This window comes from Podarcis bocagei (assembly GCF_964188305.1).
Source record: "Podarcis bocagei genome assembly, chromosome: 11".
Lineage (NCBI taxonomy): Eukaryota > Metazoa > Chordata > Lepidosauria > Squamata > Lacertidae > Podarcis > Podarcis bocagei.
The window spans coordinates 52,860,930-52,880,235 of record NC_138136.1 but is presented as its reverse complement, the minus strand read 5'-3'; the positions used below and the strand labels follow the sequence as shown (position 1 = coordinate 52,880,235).

The 19,306-nt window shown below is 43.4% G+C and overlaps 1 protein-coding gene across 1 annotated transcript in view; it reads right to left on the bottom strand.

Moving 5' to 3' along the window:
* Window positions 1-335: 335 nt before the first annotated feature.
* The window catches only part of MBD2 (methyl-CpG binding domain protein 2), a 63,101-nt gene continuing 44,130 nt past the window's right edge, over window positions 336-19,306 (bottom strand). The window contains exons 6-7 of the mRNA XM_081213209.1: window positions 2,957-3,102; window positions 336-1,343 (exon numbers count right to left, since the gene is read on the bottom strand). Coding sequence (XP_081069335.1) covers window positions 2,973-3,102 — 130 coding nt within the window. The 3' untranslated portion in view covers window positions 336-1,343; window positions 2,957-2,972. The remainder of the gene's footprint in view (window positions 1,344-2,956; window positions 3,103-19,306) is intronic.

Here is a 19,306-nt window from a genome sequence, read left to right as displayed (position 1 = left end):
TGTACCACCCCACGATCCCGGGACCGGAAGATGTGTAAAGGTCACAGCCCAAAATGTATCTGCCTGGTTTGCATATTTGTCTCAATAAAAGGAGGTTCCACAGGGCTGGCCAGCAGCTCGCATGCAGCCCACCTGTGCGCAGCTCACCTGCATTATCAACTCCTGCCTCATGTCCATCACTTCATGGAGGACCACAGGTTCCCCACATCTGGTCCACAAAAGCAGCAAGCACCCCACTCCCACCAAGTCATGGCCTCCCACCCACCCTTGCCAATACCACTACTGACTTTTTCTCTCCTTGCACTGACCGACTGCTACAACATTTGCGCAAACCATTTCATTTGAAAAGTGCTTTACAATCTTTATTAGGTTCATCCTCACAACAACCCTGCGAGGTAGGTCACTCATTCCCATTTCACAAATGGAGAATAGAGGCTGATCCGCACACACTCGGCAGGTGTGTGCATTCATACTCGCATCACAGTGCTCATCCAGTTCCCGCTGAACTTAGGATAGTTGCCTCGGCTGGGGGTGCCAAATCCCCATTTGGGCCCTTAAGAAGTGCAAATCAAAGTCAGTGACTTGAACCCGGGTGTCTTGGATACAGTCCACTCACTTAACGCCCTTATTTCTCTGCCCACCGATCCATCTGGCGATCTGGGCACGGGTGCCTATAATTTCCACTTAATTATAGCGCATCACAGTCTACAAATTTAGTTGCTCCAAATATAATTATTTATTTCTCTTTTAGAGAAGGGGTGGCGATGGGTCAATTTACAGATGTTTCCACTCAACTCCGGTATATAAAAAAAATCTTTTATACAATATATGTACAACACATGTCACAATAGACTTCTTTCTTTCTTTTTAAATCGGGAGCGAACATTCCGTTTGCCTGATCCATTGTTACCAGCACACATACATCCACACAAAAGGAAGAGAGAGAGACAAGAAGGGGGAAAACCCTAAATATTTAGTGCTAGTCATACAGTTCCAGATTGCAGCCTAGCATTGAAAGCTCAGCTTTGAGTTTAGGGAATTGTCTGACGTAACAAAAAAATAAAAATAAAAAACAAGACTTTTGAAGTCGTTAAGACACAAACTTTTTAAAAGTGGGTTTTCTTTTTTCTTTCTTGGTCTCTCTGTTTCCTACTCCCCCCCCCCCAAGATATATACATAAAAAAGAGCCCAAAAAAGGCATTGGTTTTTAATGCTATTAGAAAGCTATATAAATGTGCACAAGTCCTTTTCTTCTTTTCATAAAAGACCAATGGAAAACAAAACAAAAAAAAGCGCCTTCAGCTTCCAGGAATTTCTTCTGGGGATCATTCTGTTTTAAGTACCTGTATGTAGAATGTAGGGAATGGGTATGAAACAGGTTTGAGAGAGAGAGAGGGAGGGAGGGAGGGAGGGAGGGAGGGAGGGAGAGATGGAGAGAGAAGAATGACAATGGTTAGACATCTTTTATTCTAACGGTGAAGATCTATACCACAGGAGCTCTAGAACAAAGCCTCCACATAATCAGAAGCCTCAAATTGCCTGTAGTAGTTTTATTGGTCCTGACAGATGCTACAGGTTCCCGGGAAGAGACATATTCTACTCTTCACTCAGGGCTGCTTACTCACAAGTACACTCAATATCCAACTACACTGCCACACTCAGTATCCAACTACCAGCCAGTAAGCCCCAGTACAGTCAATGGAGCTAACTTCTGGATAATATATAGAATTGAGCTGCCGGACACTCACCCTCCAACAACTACTTACAGCAAACAAAAAGTACCAGGAGACACTGCAGCTTCCTTGTTCACCTCTGCTGCAAGAAATGAAGCACTGCCTGAGGTTGAGCAAATGGGGTACACTAAGGACGTGTTGGAAGAGGGCCTCCACAGTGGGCTACAGGAACTATTAGAAGCTGCGACAGCTACTGTCACCTGGAGGCTCCTGACCACATGCTCTTGCTTGAACCAGCTATAAAACATAATGGCCAGTGATACCAGCTGATGGCATGGTTTGTGGAAAATACCCTTTTGTGCCACTGGACTTCCTGGTGGGTCAAGATTGTCCTGTATGTTTCCCACTCATGCTATATACACACCACCATGTTGAGGTATTCAGTTATGGAGAAATCTTACTCGTTTTAAAAAAGAACAGGGGAGGGCAAGATGGCGACCACTGGATCTATTCAGAATGTAAAAAAGGTAAAGGTAAAGGGACCCCTGACCATCAGGTCCAGTCGCCGACAACTCTGGGGTTGCGGCGCTCATCTTGCTTTACTGGCTGAGGGAGCCGGCGTACAGGTTCCGGGTCACGTGGCCAGCATGACTAAGCCGCTTCTGGTGAACCAGAGCAGCGCACGGAAATGCCGTTTACCTTCCCACCAGAGCGGTACCTACAGTATTTATCTACTTGCACTTTGATGTGCTTTTGAACTGCTAGGTTGGCAGCAGCAGGGACTGAGCAACGGGAGCTCACCCCATCGCGGGGATTCGAACCACCGACCTTCTGATCAACATGCCCTAGGCTCTGTGGTTTAGACCACAGTGCCACCCGCATCCCATTCAGAATGTAGTTTAAATCAAACATTTAAGAAGAAGGGACTACCTTGAAGGCCTTGGGAAGGACACAGGGGCTTAGGAAGCTGCCTTTCACCAACTCAACATTTGCTGCCCTAGCTGGAGGCGCCAGGAACTGAACCTTTTGCATGCAAACGCAGGGGCTCTGCTGCTGAGAATGGCCCTTGCCTGGCGCCTTTCATCAAGATCTATTCTGTCTCTTCACCTTTAGCCAATCAGCTTGGCAGGCCTGGAGAGGAGAGCCGGGCCACTTCTGTGCTCTGTGAAGCACTTCACAAATTGCAGGCTTTTCATGCTGAACAGCAAAGCAGCAATCACAGTAACTAAAGGAGACACTCCAACACGCGGCGTTGTCGCTCCACAAGGAACCTGTGGCTGTACCTCATGCTTTTGCCTCTTATGCTTCTTCGCCATCATCCATCTCAACCTCGTCCAAGTCAGCTGTATCTGCAGCTCGCGACAAGATGTCTGCCATTAGCGCCTCCTCCAGCTTTTTCCGTACCTGCTGTACTCGCTCTTCTTGTTTCCTGTGGAATAACCCAGAGGGGGAAAACATCACTGAAATATTATCTCCGCAAATGGAAAGAGAAGTCAATCAGCAGGCCAGTGCTATCTCTATAATTCAGGGATTGAAGGTGGGCAGGTGAGGTACCTGTGGCCCTCTGTTATCAAAGTTAATCTCCACCCCTATAGTTCTTCCTTCCTCATCTTTGAACAACAACTTCGGGTCCAAACTAGGTTTTGTGTAGATTGCCACCCCCCTTTTCTTTTCCGTCGCTGATGCAATAAATTCTATTCCTAATTTCCCATTTTGTAAAACTCTTGTGTGATTACTGGAGACATGAATCTCTTGTAGACATATAATATCCCATTTTTTCTCCTTAACACATGTTCTATTTTGTTTATTTTGAGAATTTTTTTCAAATTTATTAATTTTCCACATTTATAACAAATATAACATATAAAAGACTCAAAATGAAACACATTACAATACTAGAAGAAAAAAGAAAGAAAAATAAAAAACACTTAATACTTCTAAAATCCAAATTAACTTTCATTGTTATCTGACTTCCTCTAATCCCCCCCTAACTGAATTTCATTGTGACACCTTTGTAACAGTTCTCCAAGATCATCTTTCTAATGCAGTTAACTCCTTCAATTTACTATCTTCATTTTTTGAGTTTACTATTCAACCCACTTACATTGCATGAGATACACTTTAGTGACATACAGACTTACTGTATTCACGTTACCTTACCACATTCAAGAAACAACTATAAAACAAACTTTTCCACTTTATTCCTGTCTTGTCTCTTCTAGCTCTTGAAGTCTCTCTCCACCTAGATCTTTCCAGTACTTCCTCCAGAAACTTCCTGCTTCTTCTACCGTCCTAAAGGTCTTCCTTCCTTCTTTATATGTGAAAGTGAGTCCCCGAGGGAACCTGTGGCCCTCTGAAACTCCAAATCCCATCATCCCTGACCATACTGGCCAAGGATGATGGGAGTTGGAGTCCAACAACATCTGGAGGGCCACAGGATCCCCAGCCCTGATCTAAAAGAAGGCATTCCCATAGAACCACAGAATTGTAGACTTGGAAGGGACCGTGAGGGTCATCTAGTCCAACCCCCCTGCAGTGCAGGAAAATTAGCAGACCTGCGGCTTGAACCCATGAGATTGAATCTCAAACTCTATCAACTGAGCTACCTGGAGAGCCATAATTGACAAACTGGGGGGGGGACCATAATTGACAAATGAGATGCTTGTGTAGGTAATAATAATAATAATAATAATAATAATAATAATAATAATTTGTATGCTGCCCTATACCCATAGATCTCAGGTTCTACCCGTAGATCAGGTGGATGGATATCTTTTACTGGGGATCAGGTAGATTTCATAAGAGAAGCCCAAATTCACATCCATTTAAAGTACAAATATTCAAGTCAATGAGAAGAGTTTCCACATCAAGAAAAACACCTGCTGTGGCCAATGTGAAAACTATCTGCATACAGTATTTTTCGCTACAAATTAAAATCCATGCTCCCCACTGAGGCAAATTATGTGATTCTTTTAATGAAACTCTTCATAGGTAGCTTAATAGGGACCCACCACTAATCTCATCAACATTCACTGAATTTCACTTATGAACTCTGATATAGCAGTTGAGAAGAAAGAATTTCAGCTAAACTAAGCCAAATACATATACCAGTTTGGAGGTCATTGACTTTAAGACTAAAAAGAAAGCTCATCCACCATCTTTTTTTTTTCCTGGAAGAAGAATTAACATAAACGCGGAACTATTGAATTCAGGAAGAATAAGTCACTGGGGGAATGCTGAAAGCCAGCACTGAATGTGATGTCAGGGTGGAAAAATCTCTTGGGATTCTCTGCCACACTTCCATTGTTGAGAGCGATGAAAAGCTAGCAGCTACAAAGACCTGTATGGCTTTAATAAACCTAGATGGAGAAGCTGAACGCAAATCCCCAAAACTTTTCCAAATGTACTTTTCCTTACTATGCACCAGAGTTTTTCTTATTTTAAAGGAATGAGCGCAATGAACACTGGATAACTGAAAGGAGCAGAGAGCTCCCATCTTCAAGCATTCTTCTGTAACATTTCACAATCCCACAAGCCATGTTTGAAAGGCAGGATGTTCAAAGCAAACTCAAAATTGATTATTCTAGCTGCCTTCAGACAAGGATGAGGAACCTGTAACCCTCTAGGTGTTGCTAGATTATAGTTCTAGTCATGCTGGCTGGAGCTGGCAGTAAATGGAGTCCAACAACATTTAGAGGGCCCCAGATTCCCCACTCCCAACTCAAGTAATTAAAACAAGCAAACCAGGTTTTTGAACCCAACTGCAGGTGGCTCTGTGGGTTAAACCACACAGCCTAGGACTTGATGATCAGAAGGTCGGCGGTTCGAATCCCCGCGACAGGGTGAGCTCCCGTTGCTTGGTCCCTGCTCCTGCCAACCTAGCAGTTCGAAAGCATGTCAAAGTGCAAGTAAATAAATAGGTACCGCTCCGGCGGGAAGGTAAATGGTGTTTCCATGCACTGCTCTGGTTCGCTAGAAGCGGCTTAGTCATGCTGGCCACATGACCCGGAAGCTGTGCGCCGGCTCCCTCATGCAATAAAGCAAGATGAGCGCCGCCACCCCAGAGTCGGTCAAGACTGGACCTAATGGTCAGGGGTCCTTTACCTTTACCACTAAAAACTATTGGCAGAGCCCCTGCTGGCCAAAAACATGGTCTTTTAAAACATCAAAGGTTTTTGTTGTTGTTGTTTTTTAAAAAACAGTGATTTGGCTTTAGTGCAAATAAAGCCCTGGGATGATGTGACTGAGTCTCAAATTTTAGTTCCTGCCCTGTCCTTCTGAGCTCTAAAATTCTGTGTTTCTAATACCTTTAAAGCCGCTGCCCTTATGTCACGGATAAGAAGCGATCGCACTTTCTTTGTTTATTTTGAAACTCTTGGATCAAGCTGACGCGGAGACTGCAAATGTGCCTCATAAAAAGCATCTCACTAAATAATAAAGATGCTTTATGCTGCTGTTTACAGATCTTTTACTTTATCTTTCCATTCAGTACATCGCGCTGGGTCAGGCTTTAGTAGCGTTGGGGGGCAGTAATGTCAAGGCTGATGAATGAGATTTATTTTTGAGCAACACACAGGCGATGTAAGGATAACTCTGCAAAAGCACAGGTCGGGGAGCTCAAAAGAGGCGCCCTGCGCATGCAGAAGAACTGTGGAGGGGGGGTGTCCCAGATTCCAGAGCCGAGGCTGATTTAAAAGGTGCAAGACAGAGAACGTGTCACCAAATCATCTGCCGGCATTTAGAGAGCGAGATTAAAGCAAATGAATGAAAGGCACTAACGTATGTGTATTTGCACAAGGAATCTTGTGGCCTAGATGCAAATCACAATTGAGGATCACTTTGGGGAGAGTGGGAAGTTGGCAGTGAAAAGCAACGTATATGAAAAGCTTATGCAATGCATATGGGAGCCCGGAATTACTTTTCTGTGTACTGTGGTACCTCCGGTTGTGGACAGGATCTGTTCCGGAGCTCCGGTAGGATCCCGAGGTTTCCTCAACAGGAGGGACCGCTTCTGCACATGCGGTGGTACAGTGCTTCTGCGCATGCGTGTGCAGCAAAAACCCAGAAATATATTTCCGGGTTTGCCACTTATGTATCCCAAAATTTACATAAGCGGAGGGATATGTAAGCAGAGGTATGACTGTATAAGACTAAAGGTAAAGGTAAAGGGATCCCTGACCATTAGGTCCAGTCGTGACTCATCTCGCTTTATTGGCTGAGGGAGCCAGCATACAGCTTTCGGGTCATGTGGCCAGCATGACTAAGCCGCTTCTGGTGAACCAGAGAAGCGCACGGAAATGCCGTTTACCTTCCCGCCAAAGCGGTACCTATTTATCTACTTGCACTTTGACGTGCTTTCGAACTGTTAGGTTGGCCGGAGCAGGGACCGAGCAACGGGAGCTCACCCAGTCGTGGGGATTTGAACCGCCACCTTCTGATTGCCAAGTCCTAGGCTCTGTGGTTTAACCCACAGCACCATCTGTGTCACTGTATAAGACTAGCTTAGTTTAAAAATTACTTTTAAAACTGGGGGGCATCTGGGTATTGCACTGGGGGGGGATGTGTGATTGGTTGTTGCTGTGAGCCGGAGATTCTCGGTGACTATTGAGTGTGTTATTTGTTGCTGCAGCAAGGGCTTGTGTTGATTGGCTGTCGCTGTGTCAATCAGGCAGGCAATAGTAGTGTAGCTCTAGTGTGTGAGCAATTTTCGGCAATCCCCTCTTTAAAAAGCTCAACAACTCTGGGCAATTTCCCCCCATTTTCTTAATTTGGAGTCCCCCAAAATAGGGAGCGTCTTATACATGGGTGTGTCTTATACACAGAAAAATACGGGTATTCCTCTGCTTGACAGGACCTTCCCCAGATCTATGGCAGAAATGGCTTTTCTGCTACCTGTGCCCTTTCCAAAAACTGGGTGCTCCAGGGATCAAACCTGAGACCCTTTGCATGCAAAGCTCATGCTCTACCACTGAGCTGGGGTCCCTTGCCTTTTGCACATACGAGAGGACCTCTGCAGCCAAAGGCTTGGCAGGGTTTCCATATCGATATGTCAATGCCAGCCAAGTGCATCTCTCAGCCCGGCTGCCCTTTGCTCATTCCATTGCCCACTTTTATTTCCCCTTTCACCCGCTTTCCTGTAGCCTCCTCCATTTCCCCTGCTTTTGGTTTCTTGCAGTTTCTTATTTTTCCAGTCTTAAGTTCAGTTCTCCACATTTCCACATTGCTTTGCAATTTAAAAGAAACAAAAACGTGAAAATTTGTCAACATTTTAGTACAAATTTCTCTCAATCTACACATTTTTGTTTGGCAGTTTTGCCTGAATATACCCAAAGCAATAGCTCCCACCCCAATGCAGCGCATTTTTGTACATTCTTTTCACCAATATATGTAGCTTATGAACACTTTACCCTGGTGTATGCTATTTTGAATGTATTTCTTGGCCGATGAACTGCACTGCAAAATTCAGAGAAAGCCTCTCCTCCTTACAGAGGGGAGAAGTTGTGAGCAGGAGCCGTTTCCCGCATTGGCAGGGGGTGTTCCAGCCCCCTGCCCAGCTGGCCTGGCTGCCGCGCCACGCCCCCTGGTAGCCAACCAACCAGGTGGAGGCTTGGGGGCAGGGTTTTGCCACTCAAACGTGCCCGCAGCAGCACTTCCCTTTCATTCCGCTCCTGGTTTTCGTCGGATCCGGCGGTCGTGGATCCTGACACCCTTGCTGGTGGCTAGGGCCATGGCACGACCCCTGGTGACATCAGGGAGAGCTTTCAGTTGTATTTGCATCAACAGGCTCCTCCCACTGGTGGTTAACCCTTGTTAGACTCACCCCTCCCTGAGGGGGTGGAGTCACGCTCTGTTGTTTTATCCAATGCCTAAGCCAATACCTCTCACATGCTGTAATCAATAAAGCTGTGGCCTTTTTTAGCCCATTAACCTAATATACTGTGTCCATGTGGCGGGTCCTTGAATCACAAGTGTGAATTCTGGTGGACGCCTGTGTTTTGGTTCTCGCATTGCTTCAGAAAGTTTGAACTAGGGAGACTTCCGGTCGGTGCCAGCGCTTAATGGCGGTCCTGCCTCCGAGCTCCGGAGAAGGACTGCTTCGCAAGTTCGGGTCTTACCCGCTACGGCGAGCGGGGGACCCCTAAAATCTCAGGCGCTGAAGCCTGAGAACAAGGAGACTCGGTGGGCACCTTTGCGCCCCCCGGTACCGTGAAAGAGCCTTTTTAAAGGCTACGGATCGACATCGGGAGTGAGCGCGGTGCTGAGAGTCGCTACCCAGCCTGCGAAGTGAAGCCGCGTCGCCATAAGCGGAGAGCGCCGATTTCTTCCTGAAAAGAAAATCTGGACGGAATTCCCGTGAGTAGGATTTGAAAAACAATTGGGACCCTTTTAAATCTTGAAAATTGAGCTAAAAGCGGGGGATTAAATCAAGGAAGTCTGCCTCCCCCCGACTGCATGAAAGTGAAAGCAACGGAACTTTAAACTTGCATCCGACGAAACCCGCTCTTTAATTAACCAAACCGGGCACTGAGACCTTAGATCTCCCCTCTAGCTAGCAGGGCAGAGGGGAGGTGAATGAAACTTTAAAAACTGCATGATTTACCTGAAGTAAAAATCCTCTGCTGTCTCATCTATTGAAAGCACGAAACGGTCTGCCTTTTTAGAACAATAGGTCACTGAACTGACTTTTGCCTGCAAAGAGATACTGTGATACAAAGTCCACATAGTGACTGGCTACAGTGTATTATAAGGAGAAACAGCATAAACTGGGAAACTGTGGCAATTTGTAGCTACAAGCTTTTAGCAATATTGACTTTGACTGTGTTAATTTCTCTTTTCTATACCTTTGGACATTCTCCTTTGTTCTTGTACTCGGACACTTTATTTTATGGCCATTTTGATTTGCTCCCCCTAGAGGGTAAAGTAAAGTTCGACACGGCCCAGGACAGTGGAATTTTCCAACAGGAAACAGCTCCCGTGGGAAGTGACCTTGACATGAGTGGCGCACAAGAAGAGATTGTCACAAGAGCCAAAATTAGGCAACAACAACAACAGCTGCAACAGCAACAGACAAAGAAAAGAGGTTCAATTTCAGCTGCAACTCCAGGACCAGCAGGAACAACAGAACAGGAAAAAGGAGCAGCTGCCTCTATGGAAGCTGTGACAGACGCTCTGCTCAAGATAAATCAAACTCTGGAGTCTTTGACAAAACAGACTTCAGAAAATACACAAAAATTAACAGAAATATCAGCAAGATTAAACCAGAACACAGAATCTATAAATAAATTGGTGGAGGAAAACGCTACTACACGTCAAATTGCCGAGGATGCCAAAGCTGTTGCTGGAGAGACGCAAGAGAAATTAGAGCCGATTGCTAAGAAGGTCTATGAGCATGATGCAACTTTGGCCTTGTGGGAGTTACAGAGAAAAGAGAGAAATCTGAAATTAAGATCGATCCCGGAGAACGAGAGAGACAATCTTGCGGAATACCTGACAAGGGAGTTTGTGGACTGCTGGGATCTGGACGAAGACGAATTTAAAATTACAACAGCTTTTAGACTGGGTAAAAAACAGGACAGAAAGACCCCGAGAGACTGCCTGATTACATTTAGATCCAAGGAGGAAAGAGACAAAATATTAGGACTACATTTTGAAAAGGCCCTGCAAATTGGCAACTCAACTGTACAGATCTTTAAAGACATCCCAAAATATATCTTGGACTTAAGAAACTTCTATAAGGACCTGGCTCTTTTGTTAAAGAAAAATAACATCCGCTTTAGGTGGGAATTTCCACAAGGACTGTCATTTGACTACAAGGCAAAAAAGGTGAAAATAAAGACAATTCAAGATAAAGACAAATTTTTGGCAAGAAATCAGGAGGACTTACAGAAGGGGACTGTGGATGTACTGGCAGAACAGAGGAGAGCACTTGATATCCTGAATCTCTCGATTGGACAAAAACCACCACCATCAGAAGAAGAGCAACAACTTGGAGCTGTTGGAGGAGCCTTAAGAAAATAACAAGATGGCTTTGCAATTCCTTAGTTGGAATTGTAATGGGCTCAATGGGCCTTTGAAGAGAAGACAAGTATTCCATATATTGAATAGAGAACAGTTGGACTTGATATGTCTACAAGAAACTCATATAACTAGAGCCCACAGGAGACTACTTACAAATAAAAGGCTAGGACAAGAATTTGTTTCATCAGACAAAGTTAAGAAAAGAGGAGTTGTAATATATGTGAAAGAAAAATGGGCTCCAAAAATGATATTTAAAGATGAACAAGGGAGATATCTGGCAGTGGAGATACAAGTACAAGGAGAAAAACTTTTAGTTGTTGGAATTTATGCACCAAATGAAGGCAAATCTGACTTCTTTAAGAGACTTCATGAAACCTTGACGGACTACCTAGACTACAATATGATAATTATGGGAGACATGAATGGCGTGGTCTCCACTAATATGGATAAGGCACAAAGACTAACAATCAGTAAGGAAGGGAGACTTCCTAAGACTTTCTTTGAAATGACTGAAAACATGGACTTGATAGATATATGGAGAACAAGGAACCCTCTGGAAAGAGAGGGAACCTTTTTCTCCCAAGCAATGTTGACCTGGACCAGAATTGATCAAATTTGGATTACTAGTGGTATGGCCCCAAAGATTAAGAAGGTGGAAATCTGCCCAAAAACTTGCTCCGACCATAACGCCGTGAAGATGGAAATGAAACTTACAACAACTGGTCAATTTAGATGGAGAATGAATGACGCCCTCTTTCGAGACAAGGAGATCCTTATGAAGGCCCAAAAAACCTTAAAAGACTATTTTGAAATAAATTTGAGGGCTGACGTTGAGAAAAGAGTGATCTGGGACGCAAGCAAAGCGGTGATGCGAGGCTTCTTGATTCAACAAAACTCAATAAAGAGGAAAAAACAAAATGAGAAAAAAGAAAAGATTTTGGAAAAGATAAAGGAAGGAGAGAAAAAATTAAGAGCAAAACCAAAGTCCCAGGAGATTTTAAGAGAGATCAAGTTATATCAATCACAATACATGGAATTGATGAACCTGGAGATTGAATGGAAGATAAAGCAGATGAAGCAAAAGACATTTGAATCAGCAAATAAATGTGGTAAACTTCTGGCCTGGCAACTGAAAAAAAGGCAGAAACTAAATACAGTCACAAGTTTAGAGGTGGATGGAAAGAATATCTCTAAACCTAATGAAATTAGAAATTGCTTCCTGAGTTATTTTAAAAAGCTTTATACTCAAGGCCCGCAAAATGAAGAAGATATAGATAAATTCCTCGATAAATATGGACTACAAAAAATCTCTCATCAAAACAAGATGGATTTGAACCAGAGAATAACAGAACAAGAGATAGAGGCTGCCATTCAGAATATGCAACTGGGCAAATCTCCAGGACCTGATGGATTAACTTCAAGATACTACAAATCGCTGAAGGAATGGCTGACTCAACCATTAAAAGAAGTCTGTAATGAGATCCTTGAAGGAAAAAAGACACCTGAATCGTGGAAAGAAGCATATATTTCACTCATACCAAAGACAGAGACTGAAAAGACTCAACTGAAGAACTACCGCCCAATATCACTACTTAATGTGGATTACAAAATCTTTGCAGACATTTTGGCAAAAAGATTTAAAAGAGTGTTGATGGAGAAGATTCATAGGGACCAAGCAGGCTTTCTCCCTAAAAGACACCTAGCAGACAATGTAAGGAATGTGATAGATATTTTGGAAAAGCTAGAGGTGAACATAAACACTAAAGCAGTATTGATCTTTGTGGACGCAGAGAAAGCCTTTGACAATATTTCTTGGAGCTTTATGATAAAGAATCTCCATGGGATGGGGGTAGGTCAAGGTTTTGAGAATGGTATAGCTGCAATATACTCTGAACAAAAAGCTAAATTGATTGTAAATAATGTAGTGACGGAGGAACTTAAGATAGAAAAAGGAACACGACAGGGGTGTCCAATTTCCCCATTACTTTTTATCTCAGTTCTGGAGGTGTTGCTGAATATGATAAGGGAAGACCAGCAGGTTAAGGGAGTGCAGGTCGGAGCTAAACATTACAAGCTAAGAGCGTTTGCAGATGACCTAGTATTGACTTTGCAAGAGCCAAACACTAGTACGAAAAGGGTTTTAGAAATAATACAACAGTTTGGCCAGGTAGCTGGATTCAAGCTGAATAAACAAAAAACCAAAGTCTTAGGAAAAAAATTTAACAGAGATAGAAAAGGAGAAGTTTCAAGAGGAGACAGGGTTGACACTGGTCAAGAAGGTGAAATACCTAGGGGTATATCTGACATCTAAAAATGTGAATTTGTATAAAGATAACTATGAAAAATGTTGGTCGGAAATCAAAAAAGATCTAGAAATATGGTCAAATTTGAAATTGTCAATGTTAGGCCGAATTGCTGTGATCAAAATGAATGTATTGCCTAGAATGTTATTTTTGTTCCAGACCTTGCAGATCCTGGACAAGATGGAATGTTTTAAGAGGTGGCAGAAAGATATTTCGAAATTTGTCTGGCAGGGCAAAAAGCCCAGAATCAAATTTAAAATATTGACAGATGCTAAAGAAAGAGGGGGTTTTGCCCTGCCGGACTTGAAATTGTATTATGAGGCAGCAGCATTTTGCTGGCTGAAAGAATGGATGCTCCTCGAAAACACAGACATCTTAGATCTGGAAGGTTTTAACAATGCTTTTGGTTGGCATGCATATCTATGGTATGACAAAGTTAATAGTGCCTTTAAGAACCACATTGTTAGAAAAGCACTGTTTAATGTTTGGATAAGATATAAAGATCTGTTGGAAAACAAAACCCCTAGATGGGTCTCACCAGTGGAGGCCAAGGCAGTGAAGAAACTCAATATGGAGGTCGGATGGCCGAAGTATTGGGAAATTCTGGAACATGAGGGAGATAAGTTGAAATTGCAAAGTTATGAGAAACTGAAGCATAAGGTACAAAATTGGTTTCAATATCATCAAATAGTGGAATTTTTCAAACAGGACAGGAAAACCGGTTTCCAGATGGAAAAATCAAAATTAGAAACTGAATTGCTAGAACCTAGTACTAAGAATTTATCTAGAATGTATAACTTGTTGCTGAAATGGAATACACAGGAGGAAACAGTCAAATCAGCTATGATCAAGTGGGCACAGGATGTTGGTCATAACATCATGTCAGATGACTGGGAATGGTTATGGAACACCGGTATCAAATTTACGGCATGTAATGCCTTAAAGGAAAACATTATGAAAATGGTATACAGGTGGTACATGACCCCAGTCAAGCTGGCAAAAATTTATCATCTGCCCGATAACAAATGTTGGAAATGCAAAGAGACTGAAGGTACCTTCTACCACCTTTGGTGGACATGCCCGAAGATTAAGGCTTTCTGGGAAATGATCTATAATGAAATGAAAAAGGTACTTAAATGTACTTTTTCTAAAAAACCAGAGGCCTTTCTCTTGGGCATTGTCGGCCAATTGGTGTCAAAGAAGGATAGAGCTTTTTTCATGTACGCCACAACAGCAGCAAGAATACTCATCGCAAAGCATTGGAAGACACAAGATCTACCCACTCTGGAAGAATGGCAGATGAAAGTGATGGACTATACGACTTTGGCCGAGATGACAGGCAGAATCCGTGACCAAGGAAAAGAGACAGTGGAAGAAGAATGGAGAAAATTCAAAAGTTATCTTAAGGACTATTATAAACTCAACGAATGTTAGAGTGTTTTGGTTCTTAGAAACAAAGGGATACAGTGACATAAGGTTAGAATTAGAGATGACTAAGATGACTGAGGTTGGAAAGTAACAATTGGGAGTTGCTATAAAACTATGAACATTGGGATGCAGAAAGGGGGGGTATGGGGAAGTCCCAGAAAAGAGGTTTATGAAAATATGTTATGAAATTATACGTGTATGTTTGTGTTTTCTAAGTGTTTGTTTGTTCTTTAAAATTTCGTAAAACCAATAAAAATTTTATAAAAAAAAAAAAAAAGAAAGTTTGAACTAGGTAGTTTTGTCTTTTGAATGCAAACTGAATCGAAATTCTCCGCCACCCTACCTGGGACTTTCTCCATGCAAAGCAGATGCTTTAACACTGATCTACAGACTTTCCCATGTTTGGATGAGGAGTGTTTGGATATCAGCATCATAATGCAGTCATACCTCGGGTTGAATGCGCTCCAGGTTGAGCGCTTTCGGATTGTGTTCCACGGCAACCCAGAAGTAACTGAGCGTGTTACTTCCGGGTTTCGTCGCTTGCGCATGTGCAGACGCTCAAAATGACGTCATGCGCAGAGGTGGCAAAACACAACCTGCACATGCGCGCCGTCGCGTCTTGCGTTCCATTCAGGATGTGAACGGGGCTCCGGAACGGATCCCGTTCGCATCCCGAGGTACCTCTGTATTGACGAAGCACATGAATCTGTCAAAAGAGAATGGGAGCACAAATCCTTTGGGGGAAATATCACAAAATATTTCCCTGTTATTATATCTTGCGCTTACACAGCTCAGCCCTGTCCTGCATATATATCACCAGAGAGGGACTCAGCAGTCACAAAAACCTAAAACGACAGCCAACTTGCACTTAGGAAGCTACCTTTAAGTGAAAACGCATCATCACAAGTTAAGTAAGAACTGCAGGCCTGAAGCAAATGACTTTCCCATTAATACGTTCAGCTTGATTTCCTATGCTAATTTGCAGAGAAGGCACTCTGGAAACAAAAGTCCCTGAATATGCAACTGAATCAAAGGTAGCCCATGCAAACATAATATTAATATTTTTTTAATGCAAGTGTGACGTGGAGGAAAAGGAAAGAAGGAACAAGAGATATGACTTTTCAAAGCAAACGAACCTTGGAAACACTATTTTTCTGACAGATCAGGATTCCATTGCTATTAGAGAACTGTGGTTCAACATTGCCCTCTGCCGGAGGCAGTCTGGGATTTCAACTGCTAAAACAAAACAAAAAACACCCCGAAATCCTTTGGAACATTTCTTTTTATGTGTTAGCCGTCTCCTGCTGGCGGCAGAAATAATAGAGGGGGGAACCCATGCTGTGTTAACTTTTTTATGCCTCCATTACATCGTTCGGGACACAGTGAAGCCGAAAAAACGCTTAGTCCCAAACTTTAAGAAGATGGTAGAGACTATTGAACAAAACTAATTTTCAAAGGGAGAAATAAAGGAGCGGGGGAGGGATTTGTGACATCAAGGATCTGCATTCATCTCTGAGCTTCCAGGACTGCTAAAAATTCACCAAACTCTTCGAGCCTATTTGGTTAAAATCTCTGTGAGCAAAGTCTACTAAAGTAAAAGGTTGCAAGAGCAATTTTGCGAAATTGTTGTACGTTAGGACTGGCCAGGATAGCTCAGTGATAGAGCATGAGACACTTAAGCCCCACTTTGGGCAAAAACACTCCTACATTACAGAGATTGGCATAATTGACCCTTGCGCTCCCTTCCAATTCTACAATTCTATTATTCAAACACAAGCACAGGTCATATACAGTGGTACCTTGCTTCTCAAACACCTTGGTACTGAAACGCCTTGGTTCCCAAAACCTGGAAGTAAGTGTTCCAGTTTTCGAACATTTTTCAGAAGCTGAGCATCCGATGCGGCTGTCAGCTATTGTTTCCGGGGCGCCTGCACCAATCAGAAGCTGTGCCTTGGTTTCCAAACGTTTCGGAAGTTAAATAGACCTCCGGAATGAATTAAGCTTGGCCCTTTTGTTTTTGCTATTTGTTTTGCATTTTTGTTTTTGAGGCTTTTTCGGTTAATTTGTTTTTGTGACTCTGTGGAACCCAGTTCAGCTACTGATTGATTGACAGTGTGACTTCGGAAATAGATAAAAGCCCCCCCATCCAAACAATGACTATCATCAGTGCAGGTAAGGAAAAAAATTAATTTTAATTCTTATCATCTACAATACTGTCTTATTTTATATTGATAAAATTGATTACACTGACTATTGCTTTCATTTTATGGATCAATGGTCTCGTTAGATAGTAAAATTCAGGTTAAATTGGTGTTTTAGGGGCTGTTTTTAAAAGTCTGGAATGGATTAATCTGTTTTGCATTACTTTCTATGGGAAAGCGCACCTTGGTTTTGGAACGCTTTGGTTTTGGAACAGATTAAGTTTGAGAACCAAGGGACCACTGCAGTAAAAGTGGGCCCAGGCTGTATCACTTCATACTGCAGGGAAGGAGGGGACTGGGTTTCTCAAAAAATCCCCTGTATTTTTAAAAATAATTCCTGCACAAAAAAAGGAAGCACTTCAGGAGAAAGCCTGGTGTAAGTCCTCCTCATTTTCCAAGAGCTGAAAGGAGAATTTCCAGTGCTGGCAGTCTGCCATGGAGAACGACAGCTTTCTCATGGCCACCCATCTTAACAACCTATGAAGCGGACCTGCAGGAAGAGTCTATGGCGCTTAGCTCCTGCTGGATCATGCCAAAGGCCCAACTAGTCGAGCATCGTAGAATCATAGAATTGTAGAGTTGGAAGGGACCCCGAGGGTCATCTAGTCCAACCCCCTGCAGTGCAGAAATCTCAGCTAAAGCTTCCATGACAGATGGCCATCCAACCTCTGCTTAGAAACCTCCAAGGAAGGAGAGTCCACCACCTCCCAAGGGGATTTGTTCCACTGCCAAACAGCTCTTACTGTCATAAAGTTCTTCCTGACGCTTAGCTGGAATCTCCTTTCCTGAAGCCATGGGTTCAAATCCTACCTTCTGGAGCAGGAGACAGCAATGCTCTCTCAACGACCAACCAGATGCCTACAAGCAAGACCTGAGCAAAACCGCACTCTGCTCTTTGCTGGCAGGATTATACAGCTGCAGCAAGTCCAAGGAACAACTTCAGTGCAAACCATTTAAGGCTTTAAAGGTTAAAAAAAAAAGAACTTTAAATTGGGCCCAGAAACTCACTGTCAGCCAGTGAAGCTGCTACAGCAATGATATCATCAACATTGACTGCCTCTGATGGCCGCATTTTGGACCATTTGACATTCTTGAACTATCTTCCACATAACAGCTGCATTTCAATCTACAAATGGGAGGTGAGTAGCAAGTCAAGTTACATGGGAATTTGGAAATACAGAGGTTCCTTAAGCATCCTTAGCCGAGAGACTGTGTGCCCCACAGTGCTTTTACCTCAGCCATTTATCTGTTTGCAGCTAGATGGGGCAGGTGGCCTCATTTGATAGTTATTGAAAACGTTTATCTCAGTATTTTTAAGGGGGTGGAAAGGAGCCATGCAATTTGGACAACCCACCCCGGTGATACACCATCACACAAAGATTTGGAAATGGGCCACTGTGAGGCTCATCTCAAAAGCCATATGTAAATTAAATATAAAGGCATGTGGCAGTCTTAATAGTCTGACTCCACAGTGCAAACTTTTACAGTGGTACCTCGGGTTAAGAACTTAATTCGTTCCGGAGGTCTGTTCTTAACCTGAAACTGTTCTTAACCTGAAGAACCACTTTAGCTACTGGGGCCTCCCACTGCCGCCACGCGATTTCTGTTCTCATCCTGAAGCAAAGTTCTTAACCCAAAGTAATATTTCTGGGTTAGCGGAGTCTGTAACCTGAAGCGTCTGTAACCTGAAGCATCTTTAACGTGAGGTACCACTGTATTGGGAAAGTACCCACTCTCATATTTCACCCAGCACAGGCCAAACATGGCCCCATTTGATTTACTTCCTTGTTTATGAACTGGCACAGCCGTGGGCTGTTGTGTCAGCAGAAATACACAAAGCTCTGCGAACGCTGCATTGCTGCTGAGGTGGCAGAAGCTTCAAACACGCCCTTCAAAACCTGGGCTCTAACAGGACGGGAAAGAGAAAGGGCACACCTTTTCTTAAGTCACAAAGAGCAGCCCCATGAAACAAAGTTATCTCTGCAAACTGCTTTCAGGTGCAACATTCTAAGCATCAACAGGAATGAGTCTCAATGGGCAGAAAGGATGCAGGAATCTGGGGGAAGTGAGGGCAGGCGAGGATGCAGGGTTCAGCCCCGACACAGCAGGTGTCATGATCCTGACCTTGCTTTGCAGGGGGGAGAGAAATCTCCCATTGGGGAGGGAGGTTTATTATTTATTTTATAGGAGTCCTCTCAAAAAGCATCAGGCTACTGTACAACAAGGGACGCAGGTGGCGCTGTGGGTTAAACCACAGAGCCTAGGACTTGCCAATCAGAAGGTAGCGGTTCAAATCCCCACGACTGGGTGAGCTCCCGTTGCTCAGTCCCTGCTCCGGCCAACCTAGCAGTTTGAAAGCACGTCAAAGTGCAAGTAGATAAACAGGTACTGCTCTGGTGAGAAGGTAAATGGTGTTTCCGTGCACTGCTCTGGTTCGCCAAAAGCGGCTTTGTCATGCTGGCCACATGACCCGGAAGCTGTACGCCAGCTCCCTTGGCCAATAAAGCGAGATGAGCGCCACAACCCCAGAGTCTCGAATGGACCTAATGGTCAGGGGTCCCTTTATCTTTACTGTACAACAATAAACAAAAAATATAAAAATAAAACAAAAGCAATACAGAGTGATGATTAAAACGACTGGCTACCCAAGAAAATTTTAAACCACTGCATAGGCTTGTCGGCA